Genomic DNA, 22652 nt, shown 5'->3' with positions numbered 1-22652 from the left:
GTGTTTTCGCACTCTCCAAACAGCATCTCGTTTGGATTTTTCCGCCGTAAACATTCGTTAGGCGCGAGGACGGAGCACCGGACGTCTCTACATGTAAGTTGATTCTGCTCATTTGCTTTTTTCCAAAACTGTCAGCATGAAGCTAACTATTAAGCCTATAGCTTAATTACTACTACTACAACTACTACTACTATTACTACTACTACTACTACTAACTACTACTGCTGCTGCTGCTACATGACTACTACTACTTTGTCTACTACTATTATTACTGCTGCTACATGACTGTTATACTACTGATACCAATATTTGCCAGTCTGATGATTATATACTTTTAGTATTTTATACTGACAGACAGGTGATTCCCACAACAGGACTCTAATCCACAACCTCTTTACTCATTGGCCACAGTAACACAGGGAGCGGGACATGCACACTCCACTCAGAGGGATAAGGAGAGGGAGGAAGATTGATAGAGAGGGGGTAGAGGTAGAGACAGGGAATAGAGAGAGGGTAGAGGTAGAGAGAAGGAGCAGAGAGAGAAAGCACGAGTAAGAACACAAAATAGAGTGAAGGAGAGAGATAAAAAGAGATAAATAGACAGAAATGAGAGAAAATGAGTAAGGAAGGAGGAGTTGGGGCTTGGAGAAGAGAGAGAAGGGAGAGAGAATAGAGAGATTGGGAGGGAGAGAGAAAAAGTGAGAGGAAGAGAAAAAGAGTGAGGGAGGAGATAGGAAAGTGGGAGTGGCAGGAGAGAAAGAGAGAGTGAAGGTAGGATTATAAGAGTAGTGAGAAGAGAGAAAGAAAGAAGAGGGGTAGAGAAACAGTGACAGAGATGAGGAGGGAGGTAGTGAGAAAGGTAGAGAGAATAGCAAGAGGAGACAAGGAGAAAGAGGAGATGATGAGAGAGAGAGGAGAGATCTAAGGAGGAGTCCTGGTGAGTGTGGAGTCTATGGGAGAGTATCGTGAGTTCATTAAATCCACATGTGCTCTGCCTCTGAGGGCCGAAGGAATGTTCTGGATCACAAACAGATGTCTGAGGACAGAGAGAAAGAGAGGAGTGGGGGGAGAAAGAAAGAATTAGGTAATAGAGGGAGAGATCGAATGAGAGAGGAGGAGAGAGAAAGAGGGGCAGGATGAGAAAATGAGAGAGGGAGAGAAGGGAGAGGGAAAGAGAGAATGAGAGAGGGTGGGTGAAAGAAGTAATAGAGAGGAGGAAAGGGGAAAGAAGGAGAGGATTAGAAAACAAGAGAAGAAGGGGAAGGAAAGAGAGAAAGGGAAAGAGAGGGGGGCAGAGGAAGCGAGACAAGTAAGAGTGGGGCATCAGAAAGGGAGCAGGAGTAAGAGAGAAAGAGATGGGACAGACTAGTAAGAGAGAGATAAGCAAGAGAGAAAAAGAGAGAAGGGGCAGAGAAAGAAGTGGAAGAGAAGAGAAAGAGGGAAGAGAGGAGACAAGGGGGATGAGAGAGGAGTGAAAAAAACAGATAATACACGCAGGAGAAAAGAAAAAATGGAGAGAGGCAGTAGAGCGGTGGAGGAGAGAGTGAGAGTGAGAAGGAGGCAAAGCGGAGAGAGAAAGAGATAACAAGTGAGTCTGGACAGACATAAGAGAGAGAAGGAGAGATCCAATAGAAGGAGGAGAGAAGGAGACAGCTAAAACAGAAAGAGGGAGAGAAAAAGGTAAGGAGGCAAAGATAAGAGACAGATATAGAGAAAGAAAAGAAAAGGGAGATGGGAAGGCGAGAGAGCAAGGATACTTAATCACAATACAGGAACAATATGTAGTTTAGGTCTCAAGCACCTACAACTCTTGTGTCCTTGGGCATGACACTTAACCTTGCCTAAATGTAAAGTTGTTTATATGACAATAACTTCACTTCATCATTTAGAATGTTATTTGGTATCAATAAACATGAATTATTGTTCTCAATCATGCAAATTTGATACTCAAGCATCCCTGTATAGGACACAAAATATTGCAAAATTTCACTATTTCACTCACTGAACAAAATTGTCACTCACTCAGAGACAGAGGTGCTGAATCACCATAAAGCAGACTGAACTGCAGCATGTAGGATCAGATCATCACAATTTAGTTTACGTTTAGAAATAAATTTGTGTTATTCTTAATAATAGCTTGCATTTCTTGTCTTATTAGACTAAAACACACCAGTTGACACAATTCAGTTTATACTACTATGTAGAACTAAAGACAGAATTGAGTAATACATAGGGACATTTATTTCAAGTATGCGCTGGACTGTTTTGGTAGATTTCGAAACACTGAATTTGCAATCAAGAAATTTTGTAAGAGATTGGACAACTAATCCCTGACAGTGCATTCTCACTTCTTGTTTTGCAGACTGTTCCACACTTCGGGACAGGATGCTAAGGAAATCAGTCCTTTTGCTTTGTCTGCTAAAAATACTAATATTGTTGTAACATATACTAGTCGGGGTTTTGTATTGATTGACACACTCCCAACTGAATCGACCAGTAACTCAACAGGAAATGAGGTTCAGGCATAAACTTTTAAATTATATGGACTACTATAATTATTAAAAAAAACAATGCTCTTTGGGTAACAAAAAAGGAAAATAAAAACATAAATAAATACACAAGAACAACACAAACACTGAAATCCTGTGTTAAAGTCGTAACTTTCTGGAGGTGGCATGTCACCTGCATGATTCCATCTAAACAGAAAGTTAAGACAATACTTTGGAACATTCTCCTTGGAATTAGAGAAGTTTCTGGAAGATTATAACCATAAGGCCCTCCTGCAGGCCAAATAAGAAAGCCGTTCAGAGCAAGGAGGAATTTTTTGTTTTTCAGTGCAATAACATCCATGACAGAAAAAAAAAACAAAACAAAAAAAACAACAACATGCATTTATTTAAGTAATTTTCTCAATTTTCTCCTATTGAATCTCATGAAGTTTTGATCTTATTATTTCTTAGATGTGTCATTACTGAAAACAGATATATTTACTTATTTATAACAATAAACTGTTAGGCCACTGTTTTTATTGTCTTTATCTCCAGAACCATGTCTTCTGAGGGGACAGTGCCCCCTTCTGTGTTGCCCTTGACACAGCGCCTGACTTCATGGTTCGACATTGAAAGTGCAGCAGTGAGTGGAGAAATTCTATATTTTGTAACAAATTGTTTGTATTATTTGTCATTATTTTAGGAATAATTTGATTACACTGTTAATTTTGACATACATGTTTATCTGACTAACATCATATATTTTTATTTTATTTTAGAGTTTTTAAATTTTAAAGTTGAGTCAAATTATTATTTTTAGTTGTAGCCAAGTTTCTATCTATCAAAATATCTATTTAGCCAGATGTATAGTCTTTATGATAACTTTTTATTTCGTTTTAGTCAGGTAAACTATTACATAATACTTTAGGTAATAAATTAACAGTGCTCCACTTAGATCAGTGTCAACCTCCTCATTGAGAGGAGGAGACAGGACAACCACTCTGCCACACTAACACAGGAAGGACATGCACACTACAGTCAGAGAGCTCAGGAGTCTAACCCACAAACTCCTTACTCTTTTTTGCAGGTGGTGACGATCTTATTTGGCCTGTTTCAAGTGATGCTGTCTGTCCCTCTGGCTTATGCTGCTCCAATTGACATGCCCAAGTTTTTTGTCTTACCACTCTTCATTGGAATACTGGTGAGAATGTAAATTAGTCATGATTTATTGGGGGTCCATTAGTTAGCACTCTCGCCTCACAGCAAGAAAGTAGTATTTTGTTACTTTTTAACAGTTTTTTTTATTTATTTCAGATTATAACTGGAGGGTCTTTAGCGATGGCCAATGAACGCAACCCTAACAGATATTTGGTAAATTTAATATTCATCTGTATTAATTTTTTTTACTTTCTAATACAATCATTTGGTGCTAACAATAACAATCTTTCTTTCCCACTTCCTCTCTTTAGCTCCAGGGATGTGCATGCAGTAACATCATCAGCCTGTTAGGGGCAGTAATAGCTTTCTGTCTTTACTGTGTCAGCATTAGTAATATACCAAAAGAGAAAGATGACTGCTGGACAGTGAGACATGAAGTGTGCTCATTGAACTTCCTCATGGTGAGTGGAATTCACTCTTGATTTTAAATTTGATGTTTTTTCTTCAAATGTATTCATATTGAGATGGAGTAGAGGTGAGAGACAGGTCAGAAGACTTTTATTGCCATAGTCTGTGAACACAGTTCACAAACTAGGAACTTGCTTCGGTGAAAGATGGAGAGGAGAATGTAAGGGAGAGGGTCAGATTGTGCAGAGGATGCAGAGGAAAGGGTCAGATGGAACAGAGAATGCAGAAGAAGGTCAGGTGGAGCAAAGGATGCAGAAGAGATGGTCAGATGAAAAAGAAGATGCAGAGGAAGACTCCAGTGATTAAAGCAATCCCAAGCTGATGTATGATACTTTTAAAGGAAAAAATTGTTTTAGTAGTTTAAAAGGCAACAACAATAGAGCAATATGCTCCTTGTTTAAAAGTGCAATGGCAACACAGCCTTATGTTATATCTTGTGTCCCAAAAATATTTGATAACAAACCAAATCAGGGAAATTTCTTTGAGATTTTGTACATAATCTATGCTGTTGAGCACTTTATGGTAAAATTCAAGTCAGACATAGACCCCAATTGTTCTTTTTGCTTTCTACAATCTCATACCTCATCACATTTATTTTGGCACAGTAGCCATACAAAACCTTTTTAGAAAGACTTTTGTGAGTTAATTATAGACTAATGCATAGACACTTCCCTTTGATATATGAATGTTAGTTTTGTTTTTATTAAATATGAACCTAATTTGAGTCAAAGGCATTCAGTACCAATCTTTTACTTATATTGGCTAGGTTTCACATATACAAATGCAAATTCACTTACCATAACCCATCTTTTACAGTATTTAACAAAGAATTTGAACTGTACATCCAATCCATTGCCCATTCCAACAATAAGAAGGCTATAAAAAAGCAACAAATCATGTACTTCATTAAGTCTGGTTATAGCCTTACTTGTAATTTTTTTTTTCTGTGTGTTTTTCCCCTTTTACTTATTTATATATTTTTTCTATTACATATTTATTTTTCTTTGTTTCTTTCTCTCTCTTTTTTTTTTTTTTTTTTTTAAATCCCCTGGCATTGGATTTTACTATTTTCATCCTGCTGTATTTTATGATCTCTTTTGTATTGTTTACATTTCTTCAATTAAGAAGATGGAACAGAGGAGAGTGTCAGATGGAGCAAAGGAGAGTGTCAGACAGAGCAGAGGATGCAGAGGAGGGGATCAGATGGTGCAGAGGATGCAGAGGAGGTGATGATGTTATGTGTTAATGTTTATTCTTGTGTTGTTACAGAGATTTTGCATGTCCATACTGATTTTACTGGTTTTCTACGACACTGGAGCCATCATTATGAACTGTATCCTGTCTGCACTGTCGCTCAGAGAACTCAAAAAGGGATAAACGTTTACATATATAAACACTTGCATGTTTTAATTTGTTTCACTGTATTTTTTGGGAAATCCAGATGGAGGACAGGGCCTATATGGCTCTTTAGGAAAGGCACTATATATATTTTTTTACCAAAATTTCAAAACACAAATTTGTCAATATTTCTTAAGGATTAGGTACATAAACTTGCCTTATGGTGTACTCTTCTTTCTCCTTAGGCTTTGTATTTCTCTCCAATTTTGATGCTATAAGAAACAAATTTAAACTTTTTTTTTTTTCTGACACAGACGACATTGAACACGCACAGTTAAAATACAGAGGTATTAACCATAGACCAGGTCAAAACATCTAAATGTGGTATAAATGTGAGGAACACGCCAAAGTTCTTCTTCTTGCTTATTTTCTGAACACAAGGGCTTCTGTAGGCTGTAATCCACGCCAAAAACAAGTACAAAACAACAGTAATTCAGCAATTAATTTCAGGAATTCAATTCAGCAGAGCCAGCCCCCTAACTGACCAGTAAGGGACAATACAACCTTCACATCAACTTGTCCGCATAGCAACCAAGTGTCACATACAAAAGCAGGCGTCATCCCTGAACTAGAATATAACACAAAATATCAGATCATTACACTATTGTCATTTGTCAATAGAGAAAACCATGCTTGAAAATGACCATAATACAAAAGAAAATGCACTGTGTTCCATCCACAGAAGTCCCTAGATAGATTATATATATCTATACATAGATTCTATAATTTATATAATTTTATAATTTTGTAATATTTAGATTACATACTGGCCCATGTGAGTCAAGAATGGACAATGCTATGTGCTTTTGTCCCAGTTTTTACTTTTGAAAATCTGGTCACCCTAACCCATCCTCCATTCTTGGATCTATTTTGTGGGAAGTATACTTCCATGGAAACTAACCTATACAACTGTTGATGCATATGGTACACTGTGTTTGTTGTCATCACATGTTTTTCGGTATTTGAATGTATTTTTTTATGCATCACATCAGTTATTTAATCTAAATAATACCTGTGCTATGTTGTTCAGATGTTGCCATAATATAGGCTGTTTTGCGTTTATCTTCTTAAGTGTTTGACAAATGCCTTTCACCATACATGACTTGCAAATGTTTTTGTGAACTGTGAATTTCAAATAAATAATAAAACAATCTTACTTTTGTAAATTTTAATTTAGTATTTGTTGAGTACTTGCATTTGTATATTGTCCCCTTAGAATTATAGGGTTCTAGCTGACATTTTTGTGAAAACTGAGGTATGGATTCTTGTTTCTGGATGCCGTCAGTAGTCTATATCAATTGTTTTGAGCTTCGTGGATACTCGAGGGTAACACAATCAAGCCACCAAGTAAGATCTGTGGAGAAGCTCAGTCACAGTCAGAAGATAATTTTTTCCAGGGAAATTTTAACCATCAGGCCTATATAAACAAACACACTCCCTAAAATAAAATGTATTTCGAATGAGGAAAAGTCCTCAAAATGAAACGAATTTTAGTTTGAGGGCGGGATTATTAGGGTGAAGTTATAGTTAATCCTCTTAAATAAAGTCAATAAAAAAAATTGCCACTGACTTTTCCCAGTAATGGAACATTACCGTCACTTTGGGGTTTCCATATCAGCTGAGTATGGGCCGTACCACTATCCTATTGTACAAAACAAGTTACAAAATCCCGAATCCCCAACATAAATAGACAATGATTATACTATAAAGATATAAAATATGTTAAATTGCAATTTATTATTTTGAATGTGGTATTTATCTTTATTATTTTGTTATCCTAAATCGTACTTTCCAGTAATAACCCCTACACAACTTCACCAATAGACTCTTCCCAAAATGGCGGCGGTTTCTGTCAGTATGGAATGAAACTTTCTTATTTTTATCAAATATTTTCGCCTTTTCCTCACAAACTTCCAGCTGTGATCGCTCGTTTAGCGAAGTAAGGATTTTGCGAAGGCATTGACATCCACCACAGCCGCTTAAGACCGAGCTGTGAGATTGTTTTACCCGCTTTTTGTCGCCTATTCGCTGGGCTTCCCCCGAAGAAGTTGACGCTGGCTAGAGTGCCTGACATTGCGATCATTCCGAGTGTTTTTGTCAGCGAATTTGCTTTATATGGACTCGTCAGGTGAAAGCAGGCCTATTAAAAGCATTATTTGATTTTAATAACCAAAAAACTGCCTGGATCACGGCCTGATTGCGTCTCCTTTTTTGTCAAATTGAGCCGGGGCAGGTCGTAGCTTCCGTGGGAGAAATAAGTAGGTGGTGTTGGATGTCACCACCAGAAAGGATTGCGCTTAGTTTGGTTTGCTAGCATCGTGTGAGTACAACTTATTCTAAATTTAATCATTGTCATTGGTATTTAGATACACACTTTGTCCTGTGTGTGGCCTACGGTCATATATCTCTGTTTTATACAACGTAAAGGCGTATTCAGTATGTATTTTGTATATTATTTTTACGTATGGTCCGTTATAGACGTTACTAATACAAAAATGAAATGCATTGGTATAAATCGATTATATTGTAAACCCTGAGTCATAACTGTTTACTACTAATAATATTTATATGGTTGCCTATTAATGTTCTGAACAATACATCACACAAACCATTCTAAATAATACAATGTCATGGAAAGTAGACACGATAGCGGGGCTATTAATAAGGAGTGTATCTGTTGATAGTAATTCCCAAACAATGTTTTAAGTGTTATTTCCGGGTTTCTGTTTGATTGACAGCCATCCTGGCAAATCAAATGGAAAAGCTCCAGGATTTGAGCCAATCAGAGCTCCAGGAGCTGCTGGATAACGCTGAGAGGGTGGAGGCCATGGCGCTGGAGTCTGATGAGGTAAATTCATACATCCATCATGGACTGGACTAAATGATTAGATTTCATGCAGTAAAAGCAGTGATGCTGATCTAAGAGGTGGAACAGAGTAATGCTGTGGGTTTAGTTATGTTTATTCAGGGGCTCTGCTTACTGTTACAGGCGACATTTTGAGGAGTTTAAAATATGTAATATTGTAGTCAAAATTGTTTATGCTATGAAGTTATGAAATTGCTATGTCAGTAGTCTTAATTTTTCATCATTCTGAAGCCCATGTATAGACAGTGCTTCTCAAACTGATGCTTTAGTTGTACTAGTGCTGTCTGTGTTGATGTTATGTTTTTTGGGTTAAGGTAGACTTGTCATAAGTTTTGCAACGATTAGTCAGAATAAGCATCACCAGTTAGCTATTAAAATAATCATAATCATATTTTGATAATTATTATTGATAACTGGACTGTATAGACTCTAAAACACATATGAAAAGACCTTTTTATAACAAAGACAGTGACATTAAATGTTCATCAATAGTAGACTTTATGTGCATATATTCTCTCTATAGAAGCCTTTAACCGCCATATTTAAACCTTTATTTTGCTTAAAAACTTGTAGAGTAGAAATAATTTTGAGTAGCAATCAAACAAAAATAATAATACTGTAATGAATAAGTTCTGTAGTAAATGATGCAATAACTTAATAATGTAAAATGTGTTAACAGCATGAGAAAAACTATCTCTAAGTTGGTTCAAAGGTCAAATGAATAGTTCAGATGAGCAGATGGCTTGTAACTTATTTCTGAAAAAGATGAAGATGTGCAACACTCCCCCAGTTCAGAGAGGCCAAGAGGCATAAACTGGCTTTGAGTCCCGCGTGGGTGCTCGTGGTCAACCTGCCAAGTAGGGGACATGCATACATTTTATTTATATCACTTTTTACTGTTATTAAAAGCATTTTCATCCATTATTGGAGCAAAGGTACTTGTTTGCTTGCCCTTTGGCATGTTGTTCACATTTTTATGCATTTAACTCGTGTATGTGAATAATCAGGTTTTGTGTAAGCTAGAAACCAGTTGAGATCATGTCAAACCTGGGTTGGGCAGTATGACGAAGAAAAGAATATTCGTAATTTTTTTCTCAATTGATCAATTCCAAATTTCAATTTATTTAGTTTTATTAAAACAAATTTATACTGAAATTACATTTTTCTTTGGAACATAATAATAATAATTGTCATTTAACACTAAAATAGTCAAATTGCTTCCTCCAAAATCTGAACCACACGCTCCAAACCACATGCTTTTACTGACAGAGGATTGGCTTATAGACTTCTCCATAAAATTACCCAAGCTTATTGATTTTGACAATTAAAAAGACCTAAATCTTGATTAAGTGCACAGCTCTCGGGTCTCGGCATACCTCTATTACAGATTTCTTCCTAGTGACTGTAAACATATGATTTGAAAATAGTTAACATGGCCTTGTGGGAGCTGGTGAGAGATGCTAGTTCTGCTATGTGCTGGAATGTAGTTTGTGTCACAGACTATATAGTTGCATTAAAAGGCTCAGGTGCAGCACAAGCTGTCATATGTGTTAGAACAATTAACAAGTCAGTGCAAGAGATAAGAGAGGTTTGCCATATGTAGTGCTGTTATGATAAAAAATACAAACTAAATTTCAGTACTACTAAATAGGCTTCATATCAAATGCAAAATTAAATATTACAGTGATATTTTATATGCAATATTCTAGTAGCATCCTTTCTTCTACAAAACAGTAGTACTGTCTTTATGTTATGTTTAACCATGCGTCAAATACAGAGGACACATTTTTCAATGGGACAATAAAATATACCTTAACCTTAACATTCTTAATGTTTATATTCCAACTTTTATAATATATTGAACAATGTCTGTAACAAAAATAATTTCTCCTTGGGAATGAATAAAAGTAATTCTGATTCTATTTCTGAATGTATAAGTCAGGCCCATCTGTGTCAATAGAGTTTGTTAAAGAGGGGGTATTACACTTCTATGGGGTATTAGTTGTTAACGCATAACAAAAATGTACATACCATAGACCATGTTAATCTTTATTTTTCTGAAAATGCTATATTCGTCAAAAACAACGTATTAAAAACTTATTTAGTCAGTTCCAGTTTTGTTTGTGACACTCAGTGCCATGCCTATTCCACTCACTTATCTGTGAGGAGAGGACTGAGTAGGAAGGGACTGTGTGGTGGGAGCATGGGGAGAGCTGCAGATACCTTCCTCATTGCATAGGCTTGTGGGCTGAGCCTTAGACAAGATCCATGGTCTCGTATTACTAACCAAAAAGAGGGTTTGATAGGGCTCGGGAGAGACTGCAATATCACTCAAACATGCACAAATGATACAGAAAACCTAACCTCTTCAGACATGTTTTTGATGAGGGAATAACATTATAATCGCAGAAACCTATTTAAAAAAATCTGATTAGGCATAATACCCCCTCTTTAACTTTATTTAATACTGGTCTCCGTTTATTGTCTCAGGTTATGCCCTATTGTAATATGCCATGAGAAGAACAATGTTATCTTATCTTTCATTTTCCGCACATTCAGCTGTTAGCTTGATATCAAGAGCATGATAAAATGACTTTAACATGTCTAAGAATAGGAGAACAGAAGAATAAGAACACTGGTGGTTATTTAGGTCATGTCATTCTAATTAAAGTCTCAGGAATTATTTTATCTCAATCAGTAATTGCATGTTTTAACTCAGAACTAAACAGAGTTCAGTCTCTTGTTTATCTTCACATGCAGTTAAAGGTGTAACTTTTCTGGTAGAGGGCCTGCCATCTGCTCGTTTCTATGTAGATGTTATTGCTTAGTCTGTATGTTCTACAATATAGCATTAAACCTTCCTTTCTTGTATTCATTAAATTATAGGTGTTTTTATCGACTAAAATATAAAATAAAATATAGTAAAAATACTACTTTGAAAGAAAAGTTACATAATGCACCTTTAAGTTGGCCAAAATGGATCAGATTTGTGGTCTAGCATAGGGCTTCTTTTTAATATAGTTTTTTATTAGTTGAGAAAAATAAATGATATACCAACAACAAGATATACTTTAGAGACCCCTATTAATTTTCAAAATGATCACTCGCCATACAACACAAAAGAATTTAGCAGTCAAAATAATCAACTCAGTTTGATAATAAACTAGTTTTACAGTCTGACAGTTTGTAATAAAAGACATTTGTTTTTGTAGATTCAGAACATCCAGCTGGAGAGGGAGATGGCTCTGGCCGCTAACAGAAGTCTGGCTGAACAGAACCTGGACCGAAAGCCGTACCTGGAGTCACAGAAGGAGGAGCTAGTGAGCCGATATCTGCAGTTGGAGGCAGTGCAACAGAAGTACAGAGAGCACTGCGCACAGAAAGGTATGAGTTCTGGAGGTTGCTGTGGTGTCCGTGAGCAACACACGTAAATGCATCTGTTAGAAAACATTAAATAATGGTGTTTTTGACCGGCATTTGAATAATTTATTGGTTGAATCATTGTGAAGTGTTGATATATTATGTAGCAGGGAAAATAAACTAAAAGACATTTTGATCTGAACAATAGTCCCTGGAACTCTGTGCTAACCCTAACCCAGTTGTTACTGTAGTACCTTTTCTTAAATCAATAAGATTGCAGGGCAGGATACATACAGGCCCTTTAAATACGGTATGCTGTCCAAAACTATAGCAGGTGTCTGTGAGAAAGTGGGTGTTGAATCTGTAGCAGAACGGCTCTGACTCAGACTGAACACAGTGGAACATTTGCCTCAAAATGGGATTGTGCAGAATTTGATTATGTCATAAGATGTGTTGCAGGGGCTGTTATAACTCTATGGGAAAGTTACTGTTTTTGAAAGAAATATCCATACTTATGATCCACAAATATTGAACTTTATTATTTGTTGAGGATTTAATAAAAAACGTGCTATATTAATCTTATGACCGTATGTCTTCAACAATCACATCTTTAGAGATAAATAATGGCACCACATCTTGAAGCTGCTGTAAAAAACACTTTTGTTTATTTCTTCTGACTGAGGAGATATTGAACTTGCCACTACTTGTTTCATCTGAAATATAACCACAATTTGGAACAACATATCTGTGACTGATAGTAAAAGACAAATTCCACTATAGAATTTTGACCTGTTCTCTAGCTTTTTGTTGGTTGGGTTAATATTAGTAGAAGACACTCACTACATTTACATGCATGTCAGGAAAACTGGATAATTGGCCTAGCCCAATTTAAAGTGATTTTTTGAAATGCATTTAAACCTGGGAACTACGATTGAGGTGTGATTTAAATCTCAAAGATCCCAAATATGCATGTGGAAAAGCTGATACCTACTCAGATACTTAATATTGAAAAGTGAATTAAAATGCTTTGAAACAAACAGTAATTTATAGGGGCATGTATGAGTGGAATCAGATTCCAAAACAAATCTCACAAATTAGTGGTAAAACTTAGTTTAAATCATCATGAGGGTGAAATCAAATTGTATGTCATTTATAATATACATTTTATGATGAAATTAAATGTAAATCAATTCTCTAAATAGGTCCCCGGGAAGAATAGCGCCAGCTTGCTGCAGCTAATGGGGCTCCTAATAAAAAAAATAAAATTATAAAATAAACCTGCCACATTTAACTGCTCCGTCAGATTTACAGTAGATGCATACTGGGAGAGGCATTCACGGCACCGGGTTAAACACAGCTAAGAAAATATCAGACGCGTATACTCACTCATTTTGGATCATCAGCGATGACAAAGAATAGCCTCCTCACCGAACATCCACCACATGTTCATTTGTTTTGATGTGGTCCGCTAAGTTAAAGTGAAAGTAGAACTTACTGGAGCTTCAGTGTAGTAGAGCTGGATGATATCCATTTTTTAATATCATTGCACCGTCTCCTAATTATACGGTATTTACACCTGTCCCAACTAATTAAGCCAAATCTGTTATATTTCAATTTTTCCTTATATATAGCACATACGTGACATGTAAAATAAATCAAATAATGCTTATTTATTAAGGACAATGTGAATTTTGCTCATCTAAATGTAAAGTACACCATTAATTGACAGACATGCCTTAAGTCTCTCTCTTCTCTACTGGCACACACCTTAGTGCTCCTGCCCACTGCCACCATACTCAGATTTTTTTATTCATTACTATTTTAAAGTACAAATGTGTAAAACTGTGACAGTAAAGAACATTGGAGATTGTCTCTCAGCCTCTAATTACAGCAAATATACATGTACTCACTAAATCAAATACAGCCTGTAGCTGAACTCCCCTGACTGCATGATCGCATTATAACAGAAATTGAGATGCACGCACGTCTCGGTTCGTGAATATATAATTTGTTTGAGCAAAGAAAAACATCTGTTTGTCCTGTCCAAGCAACTCCTCTTCTGCCCTCCACTGCTCGATACATTGCATGTGTTAAAAACTTATATTCTTCTGTCTTGTAGACAGCACTGTTTGAGTCCCAACTATTGTTTTGACAGGCAGAAGGATCATCGCATTTTTGGCATGAAAATGAGTTCAGGCATGCTGTGTAACTTTTCTACAGCAGCACTAATATGTTTTCAGCTTTTGTGGACTAATTTATTAAGATCAATAGGAAAACGATTTTAACAGCAAAATGGAGGTTTAATATCTGTCAAATAACTGAGAATGTATATTTAATGGTGCACATTATTGGCTGTAGTGTTTAAAATAAAACTTTGCAGATTCCAGAGTGGATTTTTTTTTAAAAAACGTATGGTACTGAAGGTGGCACCGTCATGCTATTTCAATATCGCGGTATATAAATGTCATATCACACAAGTCTACAAGGTAGGCTATATTTGTGCTGTGGAGACCAAATAACTTGCGAGTAACATGATTGTGGCATGATTGAAAATAGAATGCTCAGTGTAAATGAGATATTATTTATCTATTTCTGCCAAAAGAGAGATTATATGATAGACATTTTTATTAGTAATTATAGCTGCAATGTTTTAGTGCTAACACTAAATTACAAGACACTTCTGTAATTTTGGCACCCACTGTTCGCACCTGTTCAGTTCTTTGACCTGCATGTTGACTGGTTTCAGACAGGTCTTGGGATAAAGATGATTTGAATTCATTTGTTAAGCCACTAGGATTTCTTTGTGCATGTAAATATAGTCACTGTCTGTGGGTCATTGAGTGTTTGGAATCAGAACACTAATCCCAATGACATCTGTGTAACACAGAACAGAACCTGTTTGTTTTTGCATTACATTTACTATGCTAACTCTCTCCTCCTCCTCTTCTCTCACCACTCCATCTCTCAGATGGAATGGCGGGTCAGGTGTCTCCAGAGGCCTTGTTTAACAGACTTCAGGTGGAGAGCTCCAAAACAGAGGAGGAATCAGAGGTAGGTCACAGAAAACTGATAATGTATAATGATACACAATACATTTAATACAATCCTCCAGAAGAAATGAGGGACATTCATATTATTAATCCCTTATGAGGGACATTCATTGTCTCCATTTGAGCCATCCTTCAATGCCGCTGGAATGAATCTGTCAGGAGCAGTGTGCACCACATTGCAGCCGCAAGGGACCCATCTCCAAATCTGGCCCTAGGTATGGTCAGGACTAGCTTAGCTGAAGGAGTTTACCTATGGTGCATGTTTTGGGTTAATGAGGAAACTGGAGGTTTTATATGGTGACCTGAAGTGAATGGTCCTATTTCTATTAAGTATGCTTAAGTATGTTTAAAATCAAGATGTTTTAAAATGTGCCCCCCACTGTTTAACCTGGTTTAACCCCAGTTGCTTTGCAGGAAGGGTCAAATGCAGTGGAAACATTTCCTTACAAAGATTTATATATATCATATTATACCCTTATTAACAACTCCTCGTTTTTCCTCCTCCTCTTGTTGTTCCAGTCCTTGGCAGATGAGTTTCTGGAGGGCTCATTGGCACTGGATTCCTTCTTGGACCGCTTCCTGTCTTTGCGCTCCCTTGCTCACAAACGCCGCGTGCGGATAGAAAAACTCCAGGAAGTGCTCCGCCAGAGAAACTCCGCCTCCTCCACAGCAACCGACAAGCCTGATCCCGCCCCATCCAGCTCCACACACTCCACCACCTCCAACAACTTGCCCCTCCCCAAACAACCTGTCCCTGCTCCAGCTTTATCCCCGAGCGGCCTCCCTTACTCCCCTTATCCTGTCTCCCCTCCCAACCCCACCTCCGTACCCGCCGTAGCTGCAGCGTCTGGCCCATCCAACCCTCCAGCGCAGTTTCCACCATACCCCAGCGCTGGCTCATCATTTACACCAGCGGCAGGCTACACTGGTGGGCCACCCCGACCAGCGTTTGGGCCCCTCCCTCCTCCTCAGCCTTCGCAGTCTGGGGGTGGTTGTCCATATCCCACCCAGCCGTCTGCGTTCACGGGCCCACATCCAGGCTCTGCGTTCGGGCAGTATACCCCCAGTAATGCCCCTGCGCCTTATCCAGCGTCTTACTCCTACGGTGGGTATAGTTATCCAGCCGGGCCGGCCTACAACAACACCCAGTCCCCCACAGGAAGACCCATGTACAGACCAGGATATGGAGTACCACAGCCCTACTCCTGAAAATTAAAAAGCACTACTCTTTTCTCTGTCTCAGAATCTTAAATATTTTGCCCCTGCACTGCAAAAAATAAATATCAAAAAATGTAAATGATTTCAATTCACAATCTTGAGTTGAGTACTTTTGACTAATTTAGATGCATTTACTTGTATGTCCAGATTTTTTTTCATTTATAATTTCAATTTGTAGTTAGTTAAGTTGTTGATGTCCCTCTCTGATTTGGGTGGTATCAAGTATATGGTATTTTCATGAGAAATATCCAACCAAAAAAATCCACAAATGTTGAACCTTTTTAGTGACAAAGTCCATTCTTCTGTATTTATTCTAACACACCACAACATAAGGGCATGTTAAACTCAAACTTTTGAGCTTAAGTTAGAAAATGGTAAAAAGAGGAAAATACATGTTAAATAAGCTTATTCAGTAATGATCAAAATTATTAGTAAATTATATAAGTGCATTCTATATGGTGCATTTACTAAAAGTTGGATCAATGTTAATAAGGAAACCAGTTCCAATGTTTAAAATTTAACTTGAAATAGGAAATCCAATAGATAAGATATAAATACAAAAAAGCCAAATTATCAAAGCATCAACAGGAAAAGTAAAATTATTTGTTTATATGAGTTCTTGAGTAGAGTTTTACCCTCACAACATGTCAACATGGATATTCTTTACTATAGGTTACCATGGTGACCATGATGGTTTATTTGTATAGCATAAGCTGAGGAACTAGAGAGATCATTACTTATATCTCATTGGAGATAAGTTATATTTAAAACAGGAATATGAAAGAATACAATCTAGACCTAATCATTTAGTTCATCTAAATTTGTCACAACTACTCAATTTAACTGAAGTCATTTTGACGTACTTGATATAATTTTTTTGCAGTGTATAATTCCCACTTCTTTGATTGAAGAGGTTTTTCGCTTTACTTCTCTCTATGTTGCACTATCCCTTGATTCGTAATGTTTGTCAGTTTAAAATGTCCGCCCCAATCCCTCACTAGTCTCAGGTCGTCGCGTTGTGTAAAAGTATGAAAAAACACATGGTATCTGAACCCTTTCTCTGTATATCACAAAATCCACTGCATTTTTTGTCATATCTTTCTATTGTACTGCTATGGTACAGCCTGGGACAGTATGGCATGGTCTTCACTAAATATAAATTAAATGTGCCGTACCTGATTTTTTCTGTCTTATAAAAGTGTTAAACAGAACTAGTTCATTTTAAACGATTTTCAGTGGTTCAAAGTTATTCCTCTCCTACCTTGAGCATTCAGAGCATCCTAGTAATTTACTGTGATGAGTTTACAAGCTCTTTTCACAATTCTCAGAGACCAGCATGGAGTTTATACATCATGGTAATGCTAACAACAACTAGCATGCTAACCATGCCCTTTCTAATTATCGGACAATACAAACATTTGATGCAGACAGCATGAAGTTAACTTATTTTAACATCAGCAGCTGCTTATACACTATATCTGTACTGGGGCAAGACAAATGTGGCTCAAATATATAGACAAAAATATTGGGTACTGACCATTTTTAAAAAGAATTTAATAATGAGTCAAAAATTTATTCTTTTAATGTGGGTCCTCTGGTGGAATTAATAAAAGTTAGACCAAGAATGAGAAAAGTGATAAAGGCAATAGTTGTTAGCTGCAAATTTTGCTCAACTTTGGCTCCAACAATAGATTACTACAAAAGATAGTATTGGTACTTTCAATATTATAAAACAAAAGCAAAATCACCATAACAGAATTCTTTTCCTTAAAAGCGTGTTATCGTCAAAAAGAGAGAAAGACTTGCCTGGCCCTTCAACTTTAACTTTACTCCAAAACTTAAACAATCAAATTTAATATATTCTGCAAACAAATTTCTTAGCTTTTACTTGATACATTTTTTGTTGTATCTTACATTTTATACTTGAGACTAACCAAACCATGCTGTACCTTTCCTACCTGTGCCATCATTTCAATAGAAAAAAAGACTAGTTATCTGACAAATCTGTTCTAAACATATGCACTGACTGGAATGCCCATCATATCTAAAATACAGTAATATTGTGTGAACCCATATCATTGTCTTGGCCATATCAGTGTCTAATCTACTTATTTTGCATGATTTTAGTTTATTACAATGGGTGAAAAATACTGCCAAGAACCCAAGATAGCATCCAAAAACATTTTATTTTCATTTGATTTTAGTTTTAAACCAAAGAAAGTTGTAATTGTTTGAAAATATTTATACATGTCATGTGAAGTGGATACATATAGTTTAATAAATTGGTGCTAATGATTGGGACGTTACCAAGGGAACCACAGCTGGCTGCACATTTAAAGTGCATATGACAGGTTTTCTATTTTTTCTTGTTATTGCTTCATTTGGTGGGATAGTACCTTTGTTAATGTTAAGCATAGTTTTACATCTGTTAAGTGGCAGTTTGTGGAAAGTTCCTGGAAGTAGAGCCGAGTTCTGTAAATGAATTTCCATATCGATGTCATCAATACACAAAATTTCATCCAAATTGCAGGGATAATTCACACATAAGGAACATATTTTAACAGTTATGTAATTACCTCCGTGTTTGTCATATCTGCTGTCTGAAGGAAAATAATTAAGTAATTTCGTAAAGTGTGTAGTGTAACCTGTCGTATGCACTTTAACTGGTATGAATGGGGCTGACAGTTGTAGATATATTTTTGATCACTTGGGGGAAGCAAAGTTACCAAAAGGTTCATTCATTTTTTTGTTCCACTAGAAGGCATCAGAATCTTCAGTTTTAGGTTAGGTCAGATTAGAATAGTTCCCAACAATATAAACTCAATCTGATGATGGTGCTGTCAGTTAAATCAGTCAAAAGCAAAACTTCAGTTTGAGTCATCCTTAATCCCGTGTCAAAATAGTCACGTTTCAATTGATACACGTCTTTAATAGAGATATGGTTGAATGTCTGTTTTCACACGCCGATTGAATATAGTGTAAAGGTAATTGAAAGTGCTTTACTGAATAAGGCCATTAAAATCACAATACAAACAAATAAATAAATTATCATAATAAAATTAACTTTTAAGCCACAGTATGTAACTCTTTAGGCAAAAAAAAAACAGACTAAAATATAATAATGCAGATAACGTGACATGTCTAGAAAGTTACATACTGTACCTTTAAAATGGAAGAGTGCAGAATAAAATCTCTTCAGTGGTATGCACACGCTTTCTTTTACTGAAGTTATTTTTATATCATATCTACATAAATGTGCAAATTTAGCTTCATAATTAAGAAACAATTCTTCAAAATAAACCGTATTTCTTTAAAAGGGTTAAACCAGGTCTGTGTGGTATAGACTCCATGTAGTTTAGGCTCCCATGTTTTTAATGAGACAATGATATCACAGTTGAGTCTCTAATTAAATCCATGCATTTTTCCACATTTGTCCTCCATTTGGTCTGTCTGTTTTCCTATCCCTTTTTCCTCTTCATCTTCTTTGACTTTTTGCTTGTTAAAACATGGACTCAAATGCTTGACAATGATCACAGATGAAAATAGTTTTTATTTCTATAAGTTCACACTATCATTGAGAATCTATGTGGTTTGTATAGTTAAATAATACAGGGGTCATGGACAGACTATGGTGCGTATAAGGTAGTCTCTTTTGGATAATTCTTGTAATAAGTGTGAAAAATGGGATATTGTATTGTAATCAAAGGAAATGTGTGCAATTGAATTTAGGACATTTTCCTAATTTGTTTAACTTTAGGATTACTTAATGCAGTTGGTTGTAATACTTGGGTATTATTAATGTAAAAGTTGCCTATTTTGCTCCTTTGCTCTAGTATAGGACCTTGACATTGGAAAATGTTTCTGTGCTTTTTGGCAGGACAGTTCATAATTTAAGCTTCATCAAGACCTTTACAGACACTATTAATAATTTAATTACTGCCCACATAAAATCAGATTATTGGGATAATCAAAAAAAATCAAGTTATTAATTTGGTCATCATCCCCCAACCTTATTATAAAAGTATTTTTTTGTTTGTTTTTTGTAAAGGAGCAAAATTGGTGATTTAAATCAAATGTTGCACTTTTCTGCTGGGTGATCTACCACCCACTTGTATCCATGGAGATGATATTGCTTTGTCTATAATATTCCACAGTATGGCATTCAGTATGTAATTAAACTTTAATTACACCAACACATTTCTAAAAATGTATTGCTGAAAAATAATACCTTGAAAGCGTGCATTTTTATTAAGTGCACTCACCTCTCCACAGATTTTCCCTCTATCTTGTCATGGTGGCGTCACCTACTTGTTTCTACAGACATAAGTTTAATGCCATACTGTGGAACATTTTAGGCAAAACGATCTCCAGTTACATAGTGCGTCATTAAAATTCAGCCGATTCACATCGTATCTAAGTGCCAACACTGTTTCGCGAGCTGAACAGAACTGTCCTTAAATGTTTGGAAATTTCTGAATCATTTGTGCTTTTATTAAAGTTTACTGAAACAGGAGGCTGCGTCGGCAGGTTAGTCATTTAAAGGTCCTATATTATGCATTCATCTGGTTTTAAGAACTTTGGGAAAACCTGACATTGATATTTTAAATTTTAAAAAGTATAAATGGGAAAAAGTACTTATTTATGAGCATATAAAAGGGAAAAATATTTAATTGCGATTTTTCTTATGTAATAGCAGAATTCTGTTCAAAGTTCACATTTTAAATACGTCCAGAAGAATTGACTCCTTAACTAATACAAAAATCACATTTCAGAACTTGTTTGTATAGATCTAAACTAGAATAAGAGAGAAGATATTTTGTTGTTTGTGGAGGAAATTTACTTGAAAAATGGCAGCCTTTGCAATTTTCGAATTGTCCACATTCAAATGGCCCTTTTCATTTGTCACTTTAATTTTGTATACCAGGGTTTCAAAATTAATCACAATCAAAGTTACAGAAGGAGGAAGTAGGGTTTTGTAATGGTGATAAAAACTAAATCATGGTCTCATTCCTGTGATCTGGCTCCAAGTAAACATGGTATCCATTTTTTGTCTCCCTATTCACTACCAGTCAAACGATATAACAGAAGACATTAAATACATGATACAAGATATATGGAATTATGTAGCAAAAAATTTAAATAACTCTATATTTGTCCGCCCTTTGCTGACACCGCTTCAAACCCTTGGCCCTTCTCTCAATGAGCTTCTTGATGAAGTCGCCTGGAATAGTTTTCAGCTCACAGGTGTGCTCATCAGGGTTAAGAAATGCCAAGCGTGCAAACAGTGATACAGCTCTGTGATAAAATGTGTCCTAAATCTGAGGTAGAAGAAGTTGTATTTGATTTGAATGATACAAGGATATCTTTTGCATTTGAGACAGATATTTGATTAAGTATGTGCCTGGAGGTGCAGTCATTTCTAAGAGTTAGTGATCATCTCAGGTTAATGGAGAGGTCTACAGACAATTCTCCGTCAGTGAAAGTATGTGGTTTGAGGGAGGAGATTTTTGGTTTTAAACAATACAAACTTCTAATCAGTGCCATTTATGCTCTGTTTAGAAAGACATTTTGTTTGTTTGTTATTGAGACAAAATAAGATCATATCAAAAATCATGATTTATCAATACTGCAAGTCATATCTCCCAACCATGATAAACTCCAGATATGTTTTTAATAAGGAAACTAAGGAAATAAGGAATATCACTGGTATAAACATATAAAAGTACATTAAAGTGATGTAGCATAAAATAGGACCTTTAAATCTTTACATTTCCATTCACAGTAACTCGTATTTGAATTACGCTCTATATTACATAGCATTTTACTGTTTTTGATCATTGCCCTTAAAGTTCGCACACAAGTCCAAAACATGTAGGAAACTGGTGCAGTGCAGTTCAGACTTTGATAGGCAGGTTTGCAGCCTCTTCTGCAAATTTGGTGGTTACCCAAATGTAAACACATCGTACTGACCCAACCCTGTAAAACCGAATGGAAACTTCACTGCATTGGTGCAAAAGCTAACGTTACAAGTTAGCAAAGCATTTGTTGTTGCTAACCAAGATACAAAACCAGTGCATAGGAAATTTAAGGGATTATTGTGCACGCTATCGCAGAACGCAGCTTAATACTAAACTACTAAAATTGTCATGCTTTTACTCCATAAAATGAAGCTTTTACTTTATATAAGTATATTTTGTCACCTTTATCTGTTATTTTTAGTTGAGACAAATTTAAGGATTGTTAAGTGAATTTGATTTAATTTTATTTCTTAGTTTAGTTAATGGTCCCATATTAGCTTTGGGTCATGTTAGAATACCTCATCAAAAGTAAACCTAGAATTGTGTTTTGTTTCATTCACGTGCTTGAAGTAATCCTTTATTATTACATCTCTGTCTACATCTCAATGCTCAAAATATTCCAACTTGTCATGTCGTTTTCAAGTTCACAGCTACTTTTTACCTTTTGTTTAGTAGACATCGGCAAGGGCTGAAATGATCCAAAATGATTCTAGTGAAGATCTATGGAGCACTTCCTGTATTACCATATGACATCACAAAGTGGAACAGAGTTTTCCGTTGGAGAGAGACCTAAATTTGCGTGTTAAGCTTGTGTAAATGAAACAAAACATAATTTGAGGCATGCTTT

At 36.1% G+C, this 22652-nt stretch overlaps 2 protein-coding genes across 3 annotated transcripts; both read left to right on the top strand.

Moving 5' to 3' along the window:
* The first annotated feature begins 3 nt into the window (after window positions 1–3).
* si:dkey-9i23.16 (uncharacterized protein LOC571915 homolog) lies at window positions 4–6633 on the top strand. Its single transcript, XM_033973137.2, has 6 exons — window positions 4–93; window positions 3045–3132; window positions 3577–3690; window positions 3804–3860; window positions 3959–4108; window positions 5385–6633. The coding sequence occupies exons 2-6, from the start codon at window positions 3049–3051 to the stop codon at window positions 5490–5492; spliced, it is 513 nt and encodes a 170-aa protein (XP_033829028.1). The 5' UTR covers window positions 4–93; window positions 3045–3048; the 3' UTR covers window positions 5493–6633.
* A 713-nt stretch (window positions 6634–7346) lies between these two features.
* Window positions 7347–16106, top strand: vps37c (VPS37C subunit of ESCRT-I). Of its 2 annotated transcripts, XM_033974995.2 has the most exons (6): window positions 7347–7641; window positions 7738–7833; window positions 8252–8361; window positions 11592–11763; window positions 14708–14790; window positions 15309–16106. In XM_033974995.2, exons 3-6 carry the CDS (start codon window positions 8269–8271, stop codon window positions 15996–15998), a joined length of 1038 nt encoding a protein of 345 aa, XP_033830886.1. In that variant the 5' UTR covers window positions 7347–7641; window positions 7738–7833; window positions 8252–8268; the 3' UTR covers window positions 15999–16106. The 2 variants fall into 2 exon arrangements, with proteins under 2 accessions (XP_033830886.1, XP_055085616.1); XM_055229641.1 differs by lacking the exon at window positions 7738–7833 and having other exon boundaries at window positions 7348–7452.
* Window positions 16107–22652: the final 6546 nt, after the last annotated feature.

This window comes from Periophthalmus magnuspinnatus, chromosome 1 (genome assembly GCF_009829125.3).
Source record: "Periophthalmus magnuspinnatus isolate fPerMag1 chromosome 1, fPerMag1.2.pri, whole genome shotgun sequence".
Taxonomy (NCBI): domain Eukaryota; kingdom Metazoa; phylum Chordata; class Actinopteri; order Gobiiformes; family Gobiidae; genus Periophthalmus; species Periophthalmus magnuspinnatus.
Note: the sequence above shows the minus strand (reverse complement) of the source record. Positions and strands in the feature narration are given on the sequence as shown.

Coding starts and splice junctions, on each gene's coding strand:
- vps37c (XM_033974995.2), top strand. CDS start 8,269: ATGGAAAAGCTCCAGGATTTGAGCCAATCAGAGCTCCAGGAGCTGCTG. Junction 8,362..11,591: donor TGGCGCTGGAGTCTGATGAG/GTAAATTCATAC, acceptor TTGTTTTTGTAG/ATTCAGAACATCCAGCTGGA. Junction 11,764..14,707: donor AGAGCACTGCGCACAGAAAG/GTATGAGTTCTG, acceptor TCCATCTCTCAG/ATGGAATGGCGGGTCAGGTG.
- si:dkey-9i23.16 (XM_033973137.2), top strand. CDS start 3,049: ATGTCTTCTGAGGGGACAGTGCCCCCTTCTGTGTTGCCCTTGACACAG. Junction 3,133..3,576: donor TCGACATTGAAAGTGCAGCA/GTGAGTGGAGAA, acceptor TCTTTTTTGCAG/GTGGTGACGATCTTATTTGG. Junction 4,109..5,384: donor GCTCATTGAACTTCCTCATG/GTGAGTGGAATT, acceptor GTGTTGTTACAG/AGATTTTGCATGTCCATACT.